General features: G+C 37.1%; 1 protein-coding gene across 2 annotated transcripts in view; it reads left to right on the plus strand.

Annotated features, from left to right (window-relative positions):
- The window catches only part of HMMR (hyaluronan mediated motility receptor), a 39696-nt gene extending 25883 nt beyond the window's left edge, over positions 1-13813 (plus strand). For both annotated transcript variants that reach the window (XM_059174235.1, XM_059174236.1), the window contains 6 exons: positions 3405-3551; positions 3838-3990; positions 4070-4169; positions 5694-5870; positions 11900-12062; positions 12993-13813. In XM_059174235.1, coding sequence (XP_059030218.1) covers positions 3405-3551; positions 3838-3990; positions 4070-4169; positions 5694-5870; positions 11900-12062; positions 12993-13012 — 760 coding nt within the window. In that variant the 3' untranslated portion in view covers positions 13013-13813. The remainder of the gene's footprint in view (positions 1-3404; positions 3552-3837; positions 3991-4069; positions 4170-5693; positions 5871-11899; positions 12063-12992) is intronic.
- Positions 13814-19393: the final 5580 nt, after the last annotated feature.

Here is a 19393-nt window from a genome sequence, read left to right on the forward strand (position 1 = left end):
ATCTTTTTACATCATTATAAGTGTACTCCTTAATCCCCATCCCCTATTTCGCCCATCCCCCCCACCCACCCCTCTGGTAACAATCAGTTTATTCTCTATAATTAAGAGTCTGTTTCTTGGTTAATCTACTTATTTTTGCTTGTTTGTTTCTTAAATTCCACATGAGCAAAACCATATGGTATTTTTCTTTTTCTGACTTACTGTATTTAGCAGCATACTCTCTGGCTCTATCCATGTTGTAGCAAATAGCAAGATTTCATTTCTTTTTTATGAGTGAATATTATTCCATTGTATATATCTACCACATCTTCTGTATGCATTCATCTATCAATGGACACTGGGACCACTTCCATAGTTTGGCTATTGTTGATAATACTGCCGTAAACATAGGGGTGCATGTATCCCTTTGAATGAATGCTTTTGTATTTAGGGGGAAAATACCCAGCAGTGTGATTACTGGATCATAGGATATTTCTATTTTTAATTTTTTGATGAACCTCCATACTGTCTTCTGCAGTGGCTGTGCCAGTTAGCGTTCCCAACAGTAGTGCAAGAGGGTGCCTTTTTCTCCACATCCTTGTCAACACTTGTTGTTTTTTGTGTTTTTGAGGTTAGCCATTCTGATAAGTGTGAGGTAATATCTCATTGTAGTTTTGATTTACATTTCTCTGTTGATGAGTCATACTGAGCATCTTTTCATGTGTCTGATGGCCATCTGGATCTCTGAAGAAATTTCTGTTCATGTCTTCTGCTCATTTGTTAATTGCAGTATTTGTTTTTTAGATACTGAGTTGTATCAGTTCTTTATATATTTTGGATGCTAACCCATCATCAAATATGTCATTTGCAAATATCTTCTCCCACTCTGTATGTTGCCTTTTAGTTGTATTGATTGTTTCTTTTGCTGTGCCAAAACCTTTTATTCTGCTGTGCTCCCAGTAGTTTTTTTCCCTTTTATTCCCCTTGCTTCAGGAGACTATATCTAGAAAAATATTTCTATAACCAATGTCAGATTAATGTGATGTTCTCTTCAAGGATTTTTATGATTTCAGGTCCACATATAGGTTTTTAATAAATTTTGAGCTTATTTTTGTGTATGGTGAAAGAAAGTGGTCCAGTTTCATTCTTTTTCAGGTAGCTATCCAGTTTTACCAACAACATTTATTGAAGAAATTGTCTTTCTCCTATTGTATATTCCTTCTTCCTTTGTCCAAGATTAATTGACCATATAATTGTGGGATTATTTCCAGATTATCTGTTCTGTTTTATTGATCTTTGTGTCTATTTTTATACTTGTACCATACTGTTTTAATTACAACCACTTTGTAATATGACTTGAAATCTAAAGTTGTAGTACCTCAAGTTTTGTTTTTCTTTTTCAAGATTGCTTTGACTGTTTGAGGTCTTTGTGGTTCCATACACATTTGGGGATTGTTTGTTCTAGTTCTATGCAAAAGCTTTCAGTGTTTTGGGTTTTTTTTCTTAATTTTTATTAACATATAATGTATTATTTGCCTCAGGGGTATGGGTCTGTGAATTGTCAGGCTTACACACTTCACAGCACTTACCATGTCACATACTGTCGCTTTTGTTGTTTTGATAGGGATAGCATTACATCTGTAGATTGCTTTGGGCAGTTATAGACGTTTTAACAATATTTGTTCTTTCAACCTATGAGCATGGAATGCCTTTCCATTTCCTTATGTCATTTTGAATTTCTTCCATCGATGTTTTATAGTTTTTAGAGTCAGGTTTTTCACTTCTTTGGTTAAATTTATTCCTAGATATTGTTTTTAGTACAATTGTAAATTGTATTTTCTTAATTTCTCTTTCTTCTGCTTCACTATTAGTGTAAAGGAATACAACACATTTCTGTGTATTAGTTTTGTATCCTGTGACTTTACTGAATTCATTTATCAGTTCCAGTAGTTTCTTGGTGCTATCTTTAGGGTTTTCTATACATAATGTCATGTACTTTGCAAATAGAGTTTCACTTACTTACCATTTGGGATGCTTTTTATTTCTTTTTGTTGTCTAATTGCTGTCGCTAGGGTTTGCAGTACCATGTTGAATAAAAGCGGTGGAGTAAACATCCTTGTCTTGTTCCTGACCTTAAAGGAAAAGCTCTTTTATTTATTTTTGTTTGTTTGTTTTTAAAGATTTTATTTATTTGACAGATTACAGGTAGGCAGAGAGGCAAGCAGAAAGGGGGGAGGGGAAGCAGGCTCCCTGCTGAGCAGAGAGCCCAGTGCGGTTTGATCCCAGGGCACTGAGATTATGACCTGAGCCAAATGCAGAGGTTTAACCCACTGAGCCACCCAGGTGCCCTGGAAAAGCTCTTTTCTTAAAGGAAGAGCTCTTCCTGGGGCGCCTGGGTGGCTCAGTGGGTTAAAGCCTCTGCCTTCGGCTCAGGTCATGGTCCCAGGGTCCTGGGATTGAGCCCCAGGTCGGGCTCTCTGCTCCTCAAGGAACCTGCTTACTCCCCTCTCTCTCTCTGCCTACTTGTGATTTCTCTCTGTCAAATAAATAAAATCTTTAAAAAAAAAAAAAAAAAAGGAAGAGCTCTTCCTAAAAGAAAAGCTCTCAGTTTTTCACTATTGGCTATGATGTTGCCTGTGGGTTTTTCATAAAAGGTCTTTATTATGTTGAGGTATATTCCCTCTAGACCTACTTTGCAGAGAGTTTTTATCATGAATGGATGTTGTACTTTGTTAAATGTTTTTCTGCTTCTGTTGAAATGATCATATGGGAATGCCTTTAAGCTCAGCTTAAGGTGTGCTTTAGTTTTCTTTTCCTTTTTTTAAGATTTATTTATACTCTTATTTATGAGAGAGAGAGAAAGCACACTTGCACATATGCACAAGTGTGGGAGAGAGTGAAGGAGAGGGCAAAGCAGACTCCCAGCTAAGTGGGGAGCCCTTTGCAGGGCTCCATCCCAGGGTTCAGATCATGACCTAAGCCAAAGGCAGACATTTAACCAACTGAGCCACACATAACCCCTCTAGTTTTCTTCATGACATAAATTTTATTATACATATATTTTCCCATTTTTTTTGCAAAGACCTGGAGAGGCATTTCCTTGTCTTCCCCACAAGAGCATAAACCCTGTGACAGTAGGTGCAGGGATCATATATTTGTTTTGGAGTAATTTTCATGTTTTGTATACTTCATACACATAGTAGGCACTCAATATTTTTTTCCTTGAATGAGCAGCATATGCCATATAAGCTCATTAGTACTGACCTCAGAATACTGAATTTTTACCTCCGTAAATGCATGGTATTTTATAAGGGGTTTGTTTGTGTTACCTTAAACTGTATAAAATAAAAACTACTGAGCTATATGTTTATCATGCATACAATAGTTAGAAAAATCCTTCAACTTTTTATTTTCCTTTTAATAAGTTATAAAGCATTAACAGCTAGTGAGATAGAAGATCTTAAGCTGGAGAATTCATCACTTCAGGAAAAAGTGGCCAAGGCCGAGAAAAGTGCAGAGGACATTCATCATCAGATATTGGCAACTGAGAATGCAAATCAGGAATATGCAAGGTATGTGGGAGAACTAAAACCTGCCCACACTTGTAGCCTTACAACTGTTAAGATAATTTAATGTCGTTGAAAGCCAGCTACTAAGTGTTGCAGGGAATTGTAATTTCATGACTTGCTTTGGGTGATCTTCAATTACAAATTAAAGGTTTACATGGTTTAAAAAGTACAATTTTTGGAGAGTTCCTTGAGTTTGTTTTGTTGGTTTGTTTTGTTAAGTAAAAAAAAGAGGAAATGTTATTAAAGTGGCTATAAAATGTTTAAAGGACTCTTCTCTCTCAAACTGAAGGATGCTTCTAGATCTGCAGACCAAGTCAGCACTTAAAGAAGCAGAAATCAAAGAAATCACAATCTCGTCTCTTAAAACAATAACTGATTTGCAGAACCAACTCAAGCAACAAGGTGAAGAGTTCAAGAAACAACTCGAAGAGGAAGAAGCAAGGTAATCTAGGTTTAGAACCTGACTGCCTCAGTTATTTTTTCTAATATACTATGTTTTAAAATTTCATTTCTCCTTACAGAAAAGCTGGAAAAGAAAACACAGTGGCAGAGTTAACTGAGGAAATGAATAAGTGGCGTCTCCTTTATGAAGAACTATATAATAAAACAAAACCTTTTCAGGTTTGTCAGCTGGGACTATGCTCACTTTTGTTTCTTTTAGGCATTCACTTTGTTCCCTGTCACAGTCAACACAGTGACTTGGTTTCTCTGAAAGATCACTTTGCTTTATATTTACAGTGTCAGTTTAACTCCTACTAAAGGAGACATACATTTTTTTTAATTCTTTTTTTTTTTTTTTTTTTTTTTTTTTTTTTTTAAAGATTTTATTTATTTATTTGACAGAAGGAGATCACAAGTAGGCAGAGAGGCAGGCAGAGAGAAAGAGAGGGAAGCAGGCTCCCTGCTGAGCAGAGAGCCCGATGCGGGACTCGATCCCAGGACCCTGGGATCATGACCTGAGCCGAAGGCAGCGGCTTAACCCACTGAGCCACCCAGGCGCCCACATTTTTTTTAATTCTTATGCATACATTTTTTTGTGTAGTTTTTATAGGCTAAAAATTACTTTTTTAAAAAATTTTATTTATTTATTTGATAGAGATCGCAAGTAGGCAGAGAGGCAGGCAGAGAGAGAGGAGGAAGCAGACTCCCTGCTGAGCAGAGAGCCCAACTTGGGGCTCGATCCCAGGACCCTGGGATCATGACCCGAGCTGAAGGCAGAGGCTTAACCCACTGAGCCACCCAGGCGTCCCTAAAAATTACTTTCTAATAAGAGATGTAATAGCTTAGCAGGCTGTCCTGATATAAGTTTTTGATAATTTATGTAAATCTGTGATCCTTAATTTTGTTACACTCTTTCTGTGTTTCTCAAATTAATATACAATCTTAAGGGGCGCCTGGGTGGCTCAGTGGGTTGGGCCTCTACCTTCCGCTCAGGTCATGATCTCAGGGTCCTGGGATCGAGCCCCGCATCGGGCTCTCTGCTCAGCAGGGAGCCTGCTTCCCCCTCTCTCTCTGCCTGCCTCTCTGCCTACTTGTGATCTCTGTCTGTCAAATAAATAAAAATAAAGTTTAAAAAAAAAATACACACACACACACACACACACTGATCTTAAAAAAAGATAAAAACTGGGGCACCTGGGTGGCTCAGTGGGTTGAGGCCTCTGCCTTCGGCTCGGGTCATGATCCCAGGATCCTGGGATCGAGCCCCGCATCGGGCTCTCTGCTTGGCAGAGAGCCTGCTTCTTCCTCTCTCTCTCTGCCTGCCTCTCTGCCTGCTTGTAATCTCTGCCTGTCAGTAAATAAATAAAAAATCTTTAAAAAAAAAAAAAAAAAGATAAAAACTAATGTTACCACTTAAAAAAGTGAGAGTGTTGATTATAACATGGTGATCCAGCTGACACACAGATTAGGCTGTCTAGCTTGCCTTCTCTCCCTGTGTTTTAGTGATCCTGGAAATGAAATACACCAAAGTTTTTTTAAGGAGTCTCACTCACTGAATTTAAGGAGAGCCCTGAGAATATGCCAGCATGATCTGTTTTCATCCATCATTTTGTTTTTTATTTTTGTATTTGAGTTTCCTTTGTAGTTCATATGAGACATGTAAATTTATTATTTCTAAGTCTATTTTAAAAACCTCTTTTTCAGCTACAACTGGATGCATTTGAAGCAGAGAAACAGGCTTTGTTGAATGAACATGGTGCAGCTCAGGAACAACTAAATAAACTAAGAGATTCATATGCTAAATTACTGGGTCATCAAAATCTAAAGCAAAAAATCAAGCATGTTGTGAAACTGAAAGATGAAAACAGCCAACTCAAATCGGTTTGTAAAATAACACTTCATTCTCTTGAAGGTATTAGGGTGGGGCATTTGTTATTCTAACTATAAAATTTAAGTTAAAGGAAGGACTTTGGTATCAGAAAAAACTAAGTTTATAGAGGAACATCCATCTGAGAATTACAGATTTATTTTAAAGAGTGTTGACCAGATGGCTATTAACGTTCTCAGGTTTCCAACTACCTCCTTAGTATAATGGAAATCACTAGTGTAATTGGAAGAGTTCGTAAAGCTTTACACATCCATTTCGATTTACAAAACAGCAAAGTCCTTGGTATAAATAAATATAAAGACAAGCAGTATACAAAAATAGTTTAAGCATTTGGGGTACCTGGCTGGCTCAGTTGGTAGAATATGTGACTCCGGATCTCAGGCTCATGAGTTCAAGCTCACATTGCGCGTAGAGATTACTTAAGAAAAAGATAGTTAAGTATTTTTTAAGTTTTTTTTTTTAACTGCTTTATTAAGATATAATTCACATACCATACAAGTCACCCAGTTAAAGTATTCAAGTCAGTGGTTTTTAGGACATTCACAGATATGCAACCATCTCCACAGTTTTAGAACATTTGTATCAAAATGAAAATTGAAACCCCTTACTTTTTTTTTTTTTTTTTTAAGATTTTACTTACTTGTTTGACACAGATAGAGAGATCACAAGTAGGCAGAGAGGAAGGCAGAGAGAGGGGGAAGCAGGCAAGCAGAAAGCCCGATTCGAGGCTCAATCCCAGGACCCTGAGATCATGACCTGAGCCAAAGGCAGAGGCTTAACCCACTGAGCCACCCAGCTACCCCAAAACCCCTTACCTTTTTTTTTTTAAGATTTTTTTATTTTATTTTTTTATTTGACAGATAGAGATCACAACTAGGTAGTGAGGCAGGCAGAGAGAAAGTGGGGGAAGCAGGCTTTCTGCTGAGCAGAGAGCCCCCATACAGGGCTCGATCCCAGGACCTTGGGATCACGACCTGAGCGGAAGGCAGAGGCTTTAACCCACTGAACCACCCAGGCACCCCAAACCATTTACCTTTTAACTGTCATCTCCCCATCTCCTCATTCACCCCTCCCATCACTTATTTACTTTCTGTCTCCATAAATTTCTCTGTTCTGGATATTTTCTATTGGTGCACTCAAATAATATGTGGTCTTTCGTGATTAACTTCTTTTGATTAACAGTGTTTTCAAAGTTCATGCATGTTGTAGCGTATATCAGTAATTCATTCTTCTTTATGACCAAATAATACTTCATTTTGTGAATATCTCCCATTTTATTTATCCATTTCAGTTGATAGACATTTTACTTGTTTCTACCTTTGAGCTATTATATAACTCACTACTATATACATTCATATGCAAGTTCTTGTGTGGACATATTTTGGTTTCTCTTGGGTAATACTTAAAAGTGAAATTGCTTGGTAACTTGGTGACTTTGTGTTTGTTTGAAGAACTATTTTCCAAAGCAACTATATCTTTCTGTATTCCACCTGCAATATATGAGGGTTCCAGTTTTTCCACATCTTATCAACACTTCTTGTTACCTTATTTCTTCATTCTGACCATAGTAGTGGTTGTGAAAAGATACCTAATTGTGGTTGACTTGCATTTCCATGATGACTAATGATGTTGACCATTTTTCATGTGCTTATCAGTCGTTTGTATCTCTTTCCTGGAAGAACTATCTATTCATGTCCTTTGCCCGTTTTTAATTGGATTATTGTTTGTTTGTTTGTTTTAATTAAATTATGAGGGTTCTTTATATGTGTTTGTTCCTTATCAGATTTATTACTTGAAAATATCTTCTCCATTCTGTACATTGTCATTTCACTTTGGGTTTTTTTTTTTTTTTAAGATTTTATTTATTCACTTGACAGAGAGAGAGATCACAAGTAGGCAGAGAGGCAGGCAGAGAGAGAAGGGAAAACAGGCTCACAGCTGAACAGAGAGCCCAATGTGGGGCTCTATCCCAGGACTCTGAGATCATGACCTGAGCTGAAAGCAGAGGCTTAACCCACTGCGCCACCCAGGTACCCGGTCATTTCACTTTCTTAATGATGTTGATTGAAGCACAAAATTTTTGCCAAAGCCCAACATGTCTCTTTTTTCATTTGTCTATTGTTCTTTGGCATTTAACAATCCTTTGCCAAATCCTAGGTCATGAAGATTTATCTCTGTTTTCTTCTAAGAGTTTTACAGTTTTAGCTTTTACATTTAGGTCATTGATCCATTTGAGGTTTTTATATACAGTGTGAAGTAAGGGTCTAACTATTCTTTAGCATGTGGATATCTAGTTGTTCTCTTTTCTTTTTTTTTCAAAGATTTTATTTATTAATTTGACAGACAGAGATCACAAATAGACAGAGTAGCAGGCAGAGAAAGAGGAGGAAGCAGGCTCCCCGCCAAGCAGAGAGCCCAATGCAAGGCTCAATCCCAGAACCCTGGGATCATGACCTGAGCCGAAGGCAGAGGCTTTAACCCTCTGAGCCACCCAGGCACCCCTCTAGTTGTTCCCTTGCCATTTGTTAAAAGATACTATTCTTTCCCTATTGAATAGTCTTAACATCCTCTTGAAAATCAACTTACCGTTTATTTACGGTTTATTTCTAGACTCTCAAATATATTCCACTGATCTATCCTTGTACTTCCATACTGTCTTTTTTTTTTTTTTTTTTTACTTTTTTTTTTTAAAAGATTTTATTTATTTATTTGACAGAGAGAAATCACAAGTAGATGGAGAGGCAGGCAGAGAGAGATAGAGGGAAGCAGGCTCTCCGCTGAGCAGAGAGCCCGATGCGGGACTCGATCCCAGGACTCTGAGATCATGACCTGAGCCGAAGGCAGCGGCTTAACCCACTGAGCCACCCAGGCGCCCCCATACTGTCTTGATTACTAGTGGTTTGTAATAAATTTTAAAACCAGAAAGCATGAATCATCCTACTTTCTCCTTTTTCAAGATTGTTTTGACTATTCTGGGTCCCTTGCAATTCCATATGAATTCCAGAACCAGCTATTCAACTTTTACAAAGAAGTCATTTAAGATTCATATGGGAATTATGTTGAGTGTGTAGATAGGCATGAGGTATTACCATCTTAACTATGTTACATCTTCTGATCCATGAAAGTCAGATGTTTTTCCAATTATTTAGATCTTTAATTTCTTTCAACAATGTTTTGGCATTTTCAAAATGTAAGTTTTACACTCCGTTTGTTGAATTTATTCCTCAGTATTTTATCCTTTTTAATGATATTGTATGTGAAGTTATATATGAATTTCATTTTTAGATGGTTCGTTGCAAGTATATAGAAATAAAATTGATTTTTGTGTACTGGTCTTGTATTCTCCAATCTTGTTGAACTCATTTATTTGTTGTAAGAGTTTTTTTTAGTGGCTTCCTTAGGATTTTCTGTATAGAAGGTCTTTCATAAATAGAGGTAGTTTTACTTCTAACAATGCATTTGATTACTTTTGCTTGCCTAAGTCCCTGGAAAGAACCTCAAGACAATGTTGAATAGAAGTGATAGGAGTGAACATCCTTGTTTTGGTCCTGATTTGGGGGAAAGCTTTCACACTTTCACCATTAAGTATGCTATTAGCTTTGGGTCTGTTATAGATACTCTTTATCAAGTTGAGAAAGTTTCCATTACTAGTTTTTTTACTGTTTTTATCATGAAAGTGTGTTAAATTTTTCAGATGCCTTTTCTGTGTCTATAACATAATCACATGACTTTCATTCTATTGATATGATTTCTTAAATTAATTGATTTTTGGATATGTAATTAACCTTGCATTTGTGATAAATTTCACTTGGTCATGGTGTAGAATTCTCTTTTTATGTTGCTGGATTCACTTTGCTAATTTTTGCTAAGGATTTTTTTCATCCATATTCCCAACAGATACTGGTCTATAGGTTTTATGTAATATCTTTGTCTGGTTTTGGTATCAAGATAATGCTGATCTTATAAAATTAGTTGGGAAAAATGTTGTCTTTTTTACTTTTTGAAATAGTTTGTGAATAATTGGTATTAATTCTTCACTGAATATGCAGTAGAATTCAATAGTGAAACCATCTGGACCTTGACTTTTCTTTGTGGGTAGTTTTTGATTACTATTCAGTCTTTTCACTATGAATCTATTCAGATTTACTTTCTTTTTGAGACAGTTTCAGTAGTTTGTGTCTTTATAGGAATTTGTCCATTTCATTTCAGTTATCTGATTTATGGATATATAACTGTTCATAGTACTTTTTTATAATCTTTATAATTTTGGTAAGGTCAGTTATCATATCCCTTCTTTCATTTCAGAATCTAATAATTTGAATATTCTCATTTTGTTTATTTATTTGATTATTTATGTTTCTTTATCTCTATGAATATATTTGTAATGGCTAGTTTAAAATCTTTTTTGGATAATTCCAATATCTGGTTACTCTTGCAGGCAGTTTTGGTCACCTGCTTTTTTCCATTGTATAGGTCATGCTTTCCTGTGTATTTGTACATTTTTGTCAGGTAGTGGATATTTTAGGTTACATATTATAGCACTTCTGGTTACAGCCCTCTCCTTCCAGGCCTGTTATTTTCTTGTTCACTTGTTTGGTAATTGGCTGGATTGTACCAGTGAATTCTGTTCCTTCTCTCCACCCCCAGTAGTGTTGTCCCTCTGATGTTGCTACTCAGGATAGTTTGGTTTAGAACATGCACACGATCACCCTGGCATGACACTGATTTTGGTAGGGCTGTCTTCCTCTATTTCCCTGATCACTTGTTAAACTCTTGCTAGTTGCTAGATTACTAGTTGCTATTGCTCTATTATCTTCAGCAGTGTCCTGGTATATAACTGCTCTTCAAACTAACCCAATTAAATTCTTGCTCTTTCATTGGAATTGTATCTGAGGTCAGTGATTATGTTCTGACTTAGAAGGGCTCCTCCCAGCTGTCTTGTTTATCAGTTTTATTTTTATTTATTTATTTTTTAAGATTTTGTTTATTTATTTGACAGAGAGAAATCACAAGTAGACGGAGAGGCAGGCAGAGAGAGAGAGAGAGGAAAGCAGGCTCCCTGCTAAGCAGAGAGCCCGATGCGGGACTCGATCCCAGGACCCTGAGATCATGACCTGAGCCAAAGGCAGCGGCTTAACCCACTGAGCCACCCAGGCTCCCCTGTTCATCAGTTTTAAACCTACAATTTAGCCTACATTATTTTTTTAAAGATTTTATTTATTTATTTGACAGAGATCACAAGTAGGCAGAGAGGCAGGCAAAAAGAAAGAGGGGGGAAGCAGGCTTGCCGCTGAGCAGAGAGCCCGATGTCTGGCTGGATTCCAGGACCCTGAGATCATGACCCAAGCTGAAGGCAGAGGCCCAACCCACTGAGCCACCCAAGTGCCCCTTAGCCTACATTTTGAATCACCACCCAGTTCCCTTTGACCACCAGCTCTGTGATAATTCACAGCACCCTTCAGCTTGAACTTCTCTCAGTTCTATTCCAAGTAAAATCAGCCCCTTTGGCAAGAAATTAGGAGCTATGTGTTTTATAGCCTACTTTCTCCCCTCCGGCCCTGGCCCCCAGAAAAAATCTCTGAGACAGGGTTCTGGAGCTGAAGTTGGAGAAAATGACCAGCTTTTCTCTGAGTGACACATCTGGCATAGGAACTGAGTACTTGGTGGACTTGGGGGAAAGGGGAACAGCCTGCGGTTCTCTCAGCTTGCCTCTCCTGGTTTCACTGGGAAGCAGGTTAGTGGAGCTGTCGTTCCAGTGGTTGATCTCTGCATTTAATTTAGAGATGAACTTTTATCAGAAACATAGCTTTGTCATTGTAGAGTGACAAGAAGATTTAAATGTCTCATTTTGTCACAGCCCTTCAGAGTCATTTTTATTTTGTATTCTTAAAGCCTGTATCTAGTAGTGATTTTTGCCTTTTAATTTGGTAAAAGAACAACTTTGGAATTCATCAGTAAAGTGGATAACACACTTCACCAACATGAACTTTAATTATTTACTGTCTATATTTTTCTTACATAGGAGGTGTCAAAACTCCGCTCTCAGCTCGCTAAAAGAAAACAAAATGAGACAAAACTTCAAGAGGAATTGAATAAAGTTCTTGGTATCAAACATTTTGATCCTTCAAAGGCTTTTCTTCATGAAAGCAAAGAAAATTTTCCTCTCAAAACACCATTGAAAGAAGGTAAGAAATGAATAAATGTGTAAGTGACATCTTCCTTTGGGTTTGCTTTGACAAACATTTCCCAAGTTCTCCTTTTTTATGAACTGTGAGAATTTGTTGACAATTTCTGAAGTACTAAATCCATACTAAGATTTTTGTATAAATGCCTTTTCTTTCCTCCTTTTTACTCTCAGTTTTCCTCATGTCTAGGTCCCACTTTCAAACCCAGTTATGGCCCATCTTCCTTGAAGCCTTGTCTGACTTTTTTGCTTCTACCTACCCACCAACCCCACCTACCCCCAGAATTGTTCCCTCTTTCATTCCCGCAAAATTTTAACCTAAATGTTGAATTTGTAGGTGTGGAGAAGTAAAGTTTTCTTTTTTGACTATGAATCTTTTTATCTTTGACAATAAATCAACATCAGTTGAAATAGTGAATGAAGAAATGTAATTATGTGGGACACCTGGCTGGCTCAGTTGGAGGAGAATGCAACTCTTGATCTCAGGTCATGAATTTGAGCCCCACATTAGGTATAGAGATTACTTAAATAAATAAAACTTTAGGGGCGCCTGGGTGGCTCAGTGGGTTAAGCCGCTGCCTTCGGCTCAGGTCATGATCTCTGCGTCCTGGGATTGAGCCCCGAGTCGGGCTCTCTGCTCTGCAGGGAGCCTGCTTCTCTTCCTCTCTCTCTCTGCCTGCCTCTCTGCCTACTTGTGATCTCTGTCTGTCAAATAAATAAATAAATAAAATTTTTCTTTGAAATAAATAAATAAATAAATAAAATAAGACTTTAAAAAAATTTTTCAAATAGAAATATAATTATGCTACAGAACGCCAACATTGCTTCACCTACTTTATAGAAGATAAGAAATGCCTATTTTTAGTTTATAATGACTGATGGATTAGTTTTAACTTAGAAGACTAATACCTCTTTCTGATGATTCTTCCAGGCAATACAAACTGCTCTTGAGCTCCTATGGACTTTTAAGAATGATGCAAGTAAACATCGGAAAGACCTGTTAAAAATTATTTTATTCTTACTATTTTTATTATTGTTATTGCTTTTGTTGCTGTTACTATGTTTTTAATGAATGTTTTTAATGTATTTAATGTTAACTTCCTATTTTTAAGTATGTGAAGGGAAGTTCAATATTTACCAGCATGACTTCTGATATTTTATTTTGTATTGTCTGTACCTCCTCCTCGATGCTTACCTTTATCACCTTATCCTACACCTTCTCACAGGCTTTCCAACTTACAACTCATCCCATCCAATCAACATTCCTTTAAAAAATTTTCAGATTATTATCCCCCTACTCTGAAACCTTAGATGGTTTCCAGATTCTAATCATAGGTTTTTAGCTGGATACCGGAGGCCTTTTCTAATCTGAACCTCTTAAGCTAGGCTAAAACACCTTGCTTTGTTCCTGCCTCTACTTGGATTGTCTAATAAGGCTCCTTCTGTCATACCCATCATCCATTTATCCAGTTCAAATAAGAAAAAAGGGTATGCCGAACTCCACAGTAATCTCTTTGTCTCTTACCAGGGACACTGAGTTGGTCAGTAATTTGCAGATTCCTCCTGAATTAAAATCTAGAGTTTTGCCTGAAAATCTGCATTTTTAATAAACTGTGCAGTCTATTCTTAGATACACTAAAAATCTAAGAAACTATCCTCAAAAGAATTTGTCTTAGTGTGCTTGGCTTCTGACAACTGGCTGATTGATTAATATTTGTGTAATAGGAAATAAAACCACACATTAGTCATTTACGCATTATTCAACTGGTATTATATAAAATTACATTAATGGTTTTATTTAAGGTATATTTCTTTTCTTTGCTCTGCCCTCCCTACCTTGTATCCAGAATCATATATGGTAGTATATTATTTAGAAAATGGTGATTCTTCATCTAAAATAACTGATTTACAAAGTTGGTATGCTACTATAAGCCACAAGTTCAGAAGAAATGTAGAAACTAGAATTATTTTTTAATTTAAAAAATTTTTTATAAACATATAATATATTATTAGCCCCAGGGGTACAGACAGGTCTGTGAATCTCCAGGTTTACACACTTCACAGCACTCACCATAGCACATACCCTCCCCAATGTCCATAACCCCAACACCCTCTCCCTACACCCCTCCCCCCGGCAACCCTCAGTTTGTTTTGTGACATTAAGAGTCTCTTGGTTTGTCTCCCTTTCAATCCCATCTTGTTTCATTTATTCTTTTCCTACCCCCCTAACCACACACACCGCCCACCGTTGCATCTCCACTTCCTCACATCAGGGAGATCATATGATATAGAAACTAGAAATTTGAAAACTAGAAAATTAGAAACTAGAAAAAAATGCACTTCAAATATAAAGACAAAAATAGGTGAAAACTAAAACTTTTTTTTTTTAAGACTTTATTTATTTGAGAGAGTAAGCAGGAGAGAGCAGTGGCAAAGGGAGAGGAAGAAGCAGACTCCCTACTGAGCAGGGATCCCAACATGGGACTCAATCCCAGGACCCTGGGATCATAATCTGAGCTGAAGTCAGATGGTTAACTGACTGAGCCATCCAGGTGCCCCATAAAACTTTGAGTGTTAAAAGATATACCGTGCTGAGACATGACATCAGCAAGATGGCAGAATAGAAACCTTGGACCCTCCTCTCCCCCATAAACGTACTGAAATAGCGATAATGCAGAGACAAATTCCCTTTGTGAGCAATCCAGAAACTAGTTTGAGAGTGCCAAGAATATAAATAGGGATCAGAGAGTGTCTTCAACAAATAGTGTTGGGAAAACTGGATATCTAAATGCAAAACAAACCACACACAAAAAAATAATCTCAAAGACCTTAAACTATAAAACTGGAAGAAAATACAGGAAAGCTTCATGATACTGGTCTTGGCAATGATTTCTTGGTTATGATACTAAAAGTCAACAAAACCAAAACTGGACAAGTGGGACTTTGTGTTTTTTTCTGCATAACAAACTAACAACAGAGTGAAAAGAACGTGCAGAGTTCAAGAAAATAATTGCAAACTGTATATCAAAGGGGTTAATTTCCAAGATGTATAAGGAACTGCACTCTGTTGCAAAATGGTCAAAGAATTTGAATAGCTACTTCTCCAAAGAAAACATACAAGTGTCAAACAGATATAGGAAAAGATGCTCAGAGGCACTAGTTGTCAGGGAATTGCACATCAAAATCACACAGATCTATCACTTCACCCTGCTAGGATGGCTATTATCAGAAAAAGAAAAGAGAGAGAGAAAAGTGTTGGCAAGGATATGGAAGCATTGGAATCCATGTACATGGTTGGTGAGAATGTAAAATAGAGCAGCCACTATGGGAAATAGTATAGGGGTTCCTCAAAAAATTGAAAAGAGAATTACCATATGATTCAGGAATTCCACTCCTGAGTATTTATCCAAAAGAACTGAAATGAGAATCACCAAGAGGTACTTGCACTTCCATATTCATTGCAGCATTTTTCACAGTAGCCAAGGTGTGTAAACAAATGTCCAAGACAAATGAATGGATAAAGAAAACGTAGGAAATATTTCTTGGCCTCAAAAAAAAAAAAGAAAGAAAGAAAGCAATCCTGCCATATGCAACAACATGGGTGAACTCTGAGGATATTATGCTAAGTAAAATAAGTCAATCAAAGAAAGACAAATGATACATATGATTCTACTTACATGAGTTATCTAAAATTATTAAAATCATAGAAGCGGTGAGTAGAACTGTGGTTGCCAGAGGTTGGGTGAAGGGGGAAATGGAGAATGTTTAATACAGTCATGCTAAGTGAGTAAGTTGTAATGATGTGTTCTACAATATCATGCCTATGGTTTAAAACACTGTATCTTGCACTTAAAATTTATTAAGAGAGTAAATCTGTTAAGTAGTCTTACCACAAATTAAAAAAAAAAAAAAAAGATGGGGCAGGATAATGTAAACCAATTGAAAGCAAAAAGCTAGAGTGGCTATATTAAGAACAAATAAAACAGATTTCTGAGCAAAAAATATAACCAGGAATATAAAGTTCATCTCATAATGATAAATGGGTCAGATCATTAGGAGGACAAAATTTAAACAAAGCACCCACTCATAGTTTCAAAATATGTAAATCAAAAATAGATTTGCGGGGAGAAATAGAAAAATCTATAATTAGAGATATCAATACCCTCTCTCTGGGGCACCTGGATGGTTCATTTGGTTAAGTGTCTGACTCTTAATCTCAGCTCAGTTCTTGATCTCAGGTTCGTGAGTTCAAGCCCTGTGTTGGGTGGAGGGGGCGAGGGGGGGAGCCCCACTCAATAAGTGGTAGAATAAATATATAGAAAATCAGAAAGGATATTGAAGATTTGGACAATACTCTGAACCAACCTGATTAGATTGACATCTATAAAAACTACCCAACAACTGTAGAATATACATTCTTTTTATGTAAATATACAAAATTTACCAATATTGACTGTATCCTAGGCCACAAAACCAGTTCTCAGTGTAAATGGATTCCAGTCATACTTGGTATATTCTCTTCCACAATAGAATTTATTGAGAAATAACAGATCTCTGGGAAACACATAGATAGTTGGGAGACTAAATAATGCACTTCTTTTTTTTTTCTTTTTTTTTTTTTTTTGAGATTTTATTTATTTATTTGTCAGGGATAGAGGGAGAGCGAGCGAGCACAGGCAGAGAGGCAGGCAGAGGGAGAAGCAGGATCCCTGCTGAGCAAGGAGCCCGATGTGGGACTCAATCCCAGTGTCCTGGGATCATGACCTGAGCCAAAGGCAGCTGCTTAACCAACTGAGCCACCCAGGCGTCCCTAAATAATGCACTTCTAAATAAACCATGGGTCAATGAAAAGATCAGAAGGGAAATTAGAAACTATTCCGAAGAGAATCAAAATGAAGACACAGTGTATCAGAATATAGGGAATGCTGCTAAATCTAAATCTACTAATGCAGATTTAGAACAAAATTATCTCACTGAGTGCCTATATTTCAAAAGAAGAAAGGTCTCAATGCCCTCAGCTTTTTTTTTTTTTTTTTTTTTTTTTTTTTTGACAGAGATAACAAGTAATCAGAGAGGCAGGCAGAGAGAGAAAGGAGAAAGCAGGCTCCCCAAGGAGTGGAGAACCCGATGCAGGGCTTGATCCCAGGACCCTGGGATCATGACCTGAGCCGAAGGCAGAGGCTTTAACCCACTGAGCCACCCAGGTGCCCTGCCCTCAGCTTTTAATTTAGGAATGAGAAACAGAAAAGCAACTTAAACCCAAACTAAGTAGAGGAAAAGAAATACTAAAGATCAGAGCAGAAATCAATAAACTAGAAAACAGAAAAATAATAGCGAAAAGTCAATGAAAGTTTATTTATTGAGATCAATAAAATTGATAAACCTCTAGCTAGACTAATCAGGGGAAAAACTGCCAATATTAGGAATAAAAGAGGTATTGTTTTTGTGATGAATATATTCACTACATTAATTATGGTGATGGTTTCATGGGTGTGTGTGTGTGTGTGTGTGTATATATGCCAAAACATCAAATTGTATATCTTTAATATATACATGTCACTTAAATATATGTCACTTATACCTCAATAAAGCTCTTAAGTAGTTTATTCTCAAACTAAAGTCTTAATGTTGGGATTATTTTTTGGACTACTGGTTTAAAATGGCTTTATTTATGAAGACTTGTTTATTTTTGTATGTGTTATTTTTTGTTAATAATGTTTTAAATCAAATTAAGTTGCATTCTTGCATTTTTTTTTAAGATTTTATTTATTTGACAGAGAGACAGTGAGAGAGGGAACACAAGCAAGGAGAGGAGAGGGAGAAGCAGCTTCCTCTTAGCAGGGAGCCAGATGTGGGGGTATTTCTTGCTTTTTTTTTTTTTTAATTTGAGTTTTGTGAGGAGGGTTTCACAAATTTTTTTAATCAGGGCGCCTGGGTGGCTCAGTGAGTTAAGCCGCTGCCTTTGGCTCAGGTCATGATCTCAGGGTCCTGGGATCAAGTCCCGCATCCGGCTCTCTGCTCAGTAGAGAGCCTGCTTCCCTTCCTCTCTTTCTGTCTGCCTCCTGCCTACTTGTGATCTCTCTCTGTCAAATAAATAAATAAAATCTTAAAAAAAAATTTTTTTTAATCATTAATGAAAGAAAATTCTCAAGAGAAGAAAATATGCCCTTGTTAAAATTGTGTTTTCAAAAATGACTATAAACAATATGAAGCTAACAGTTTCTTCCCTTTTGAGATTATGAAGAAAATGGAACAGCTTGTTAGGAGGAATCTTTAATACCACGTTTGTGATGGCTTCAGACTGAGAAGGTTGAGTCCCAAACTTTATTTTTTGTCCTCTCCTAATCCTCATCATCCCCAACATGATAATCCTTCAAGTATAATATAAATATCTTCATCTCATTAAAGAGAGTACCATAGTAGATCTCTGGAACAGTTTTATTAAAGTGTATTCCTAGCATTTTGCTAACACTACCTCAGTAACTTCTGAAAAGCTTCTAAGTCTTGAAGGGCCACATATTGGAAAGTGTTTATGGTTAAGACCTAATGAAGATTTACAGACACTCAGCTCCTACAGACTAGGCTTCTCTGATCTAGGCCTTAAGTGATCAAGTTGATCTCAGTTTTCCTCCTATTGCCGACAATATTTTTTTCCTTTTTTTTTTTTTTTTAATTTTATTTATTTAAGAGAACAGGAGCAGAGGGAGAGGGAAAAGGAGAAGTGGACTCTCCCATGAGTGTGGGGCCTGATACACAGGGCTCGATCCCAAGATCCCAAGATCATAACCTGAACTAAAGTTAGATGCTAAACCGACTGAACCACCCAGGCACCCCACAGATGGTCTATACTACTATCTCCCACCCAACATGCCTTTCTTCAGTGTGACCTTGACACACTTCCATTGGGAGATAGATGGTAGTCTCTCCTCCCCATGAGTCTGGGTGGGGCCTATAACTACAGTGGAAGTGGCACTATTCAACTTCAGTAGCTCAGTAGCTAACTCATCTACATTAGTGTTATTGCCACTCTAACAAATCAACACAAATTTAATGGCTTTCAAGAACACAGATTTATTATCCAACAATTCTAGAGGTCAGAAGTCTGAAATGAATGTTATAAGGCTAAAATCTAGGTATTGGTGGGGCTACCTACCTTCTGGAGGCGCCAGGGACAAATCAGTTCACTTGTCTTTTCTAAATTTTTTTGGTGTGGGTTTTTTTTTTTTTTTTTTTTTTTTTTTTTTTTTTTACAGATTGATTGATTGATATGAGAGAAAGGGCAGGGGGAGGAGCAGAGAGAGAAATCTCAAGCAGACTCCCCACTAGACAGAG

The sequence above is a fragment of the Mustela lutreola genome, chromosome 5, assembly GCF_030435805.1.
Source record: "Mustela lutreola isolate mMusLut2 chromosome 5, mMusLut2.pri, whole genome shotgun sequence".
Lineage (NCBI taxonomy): Eukaryota > Metazoa > Chordata > Mammalia > Carnivora > Mustelidae > Mustela > Mustela lutreola.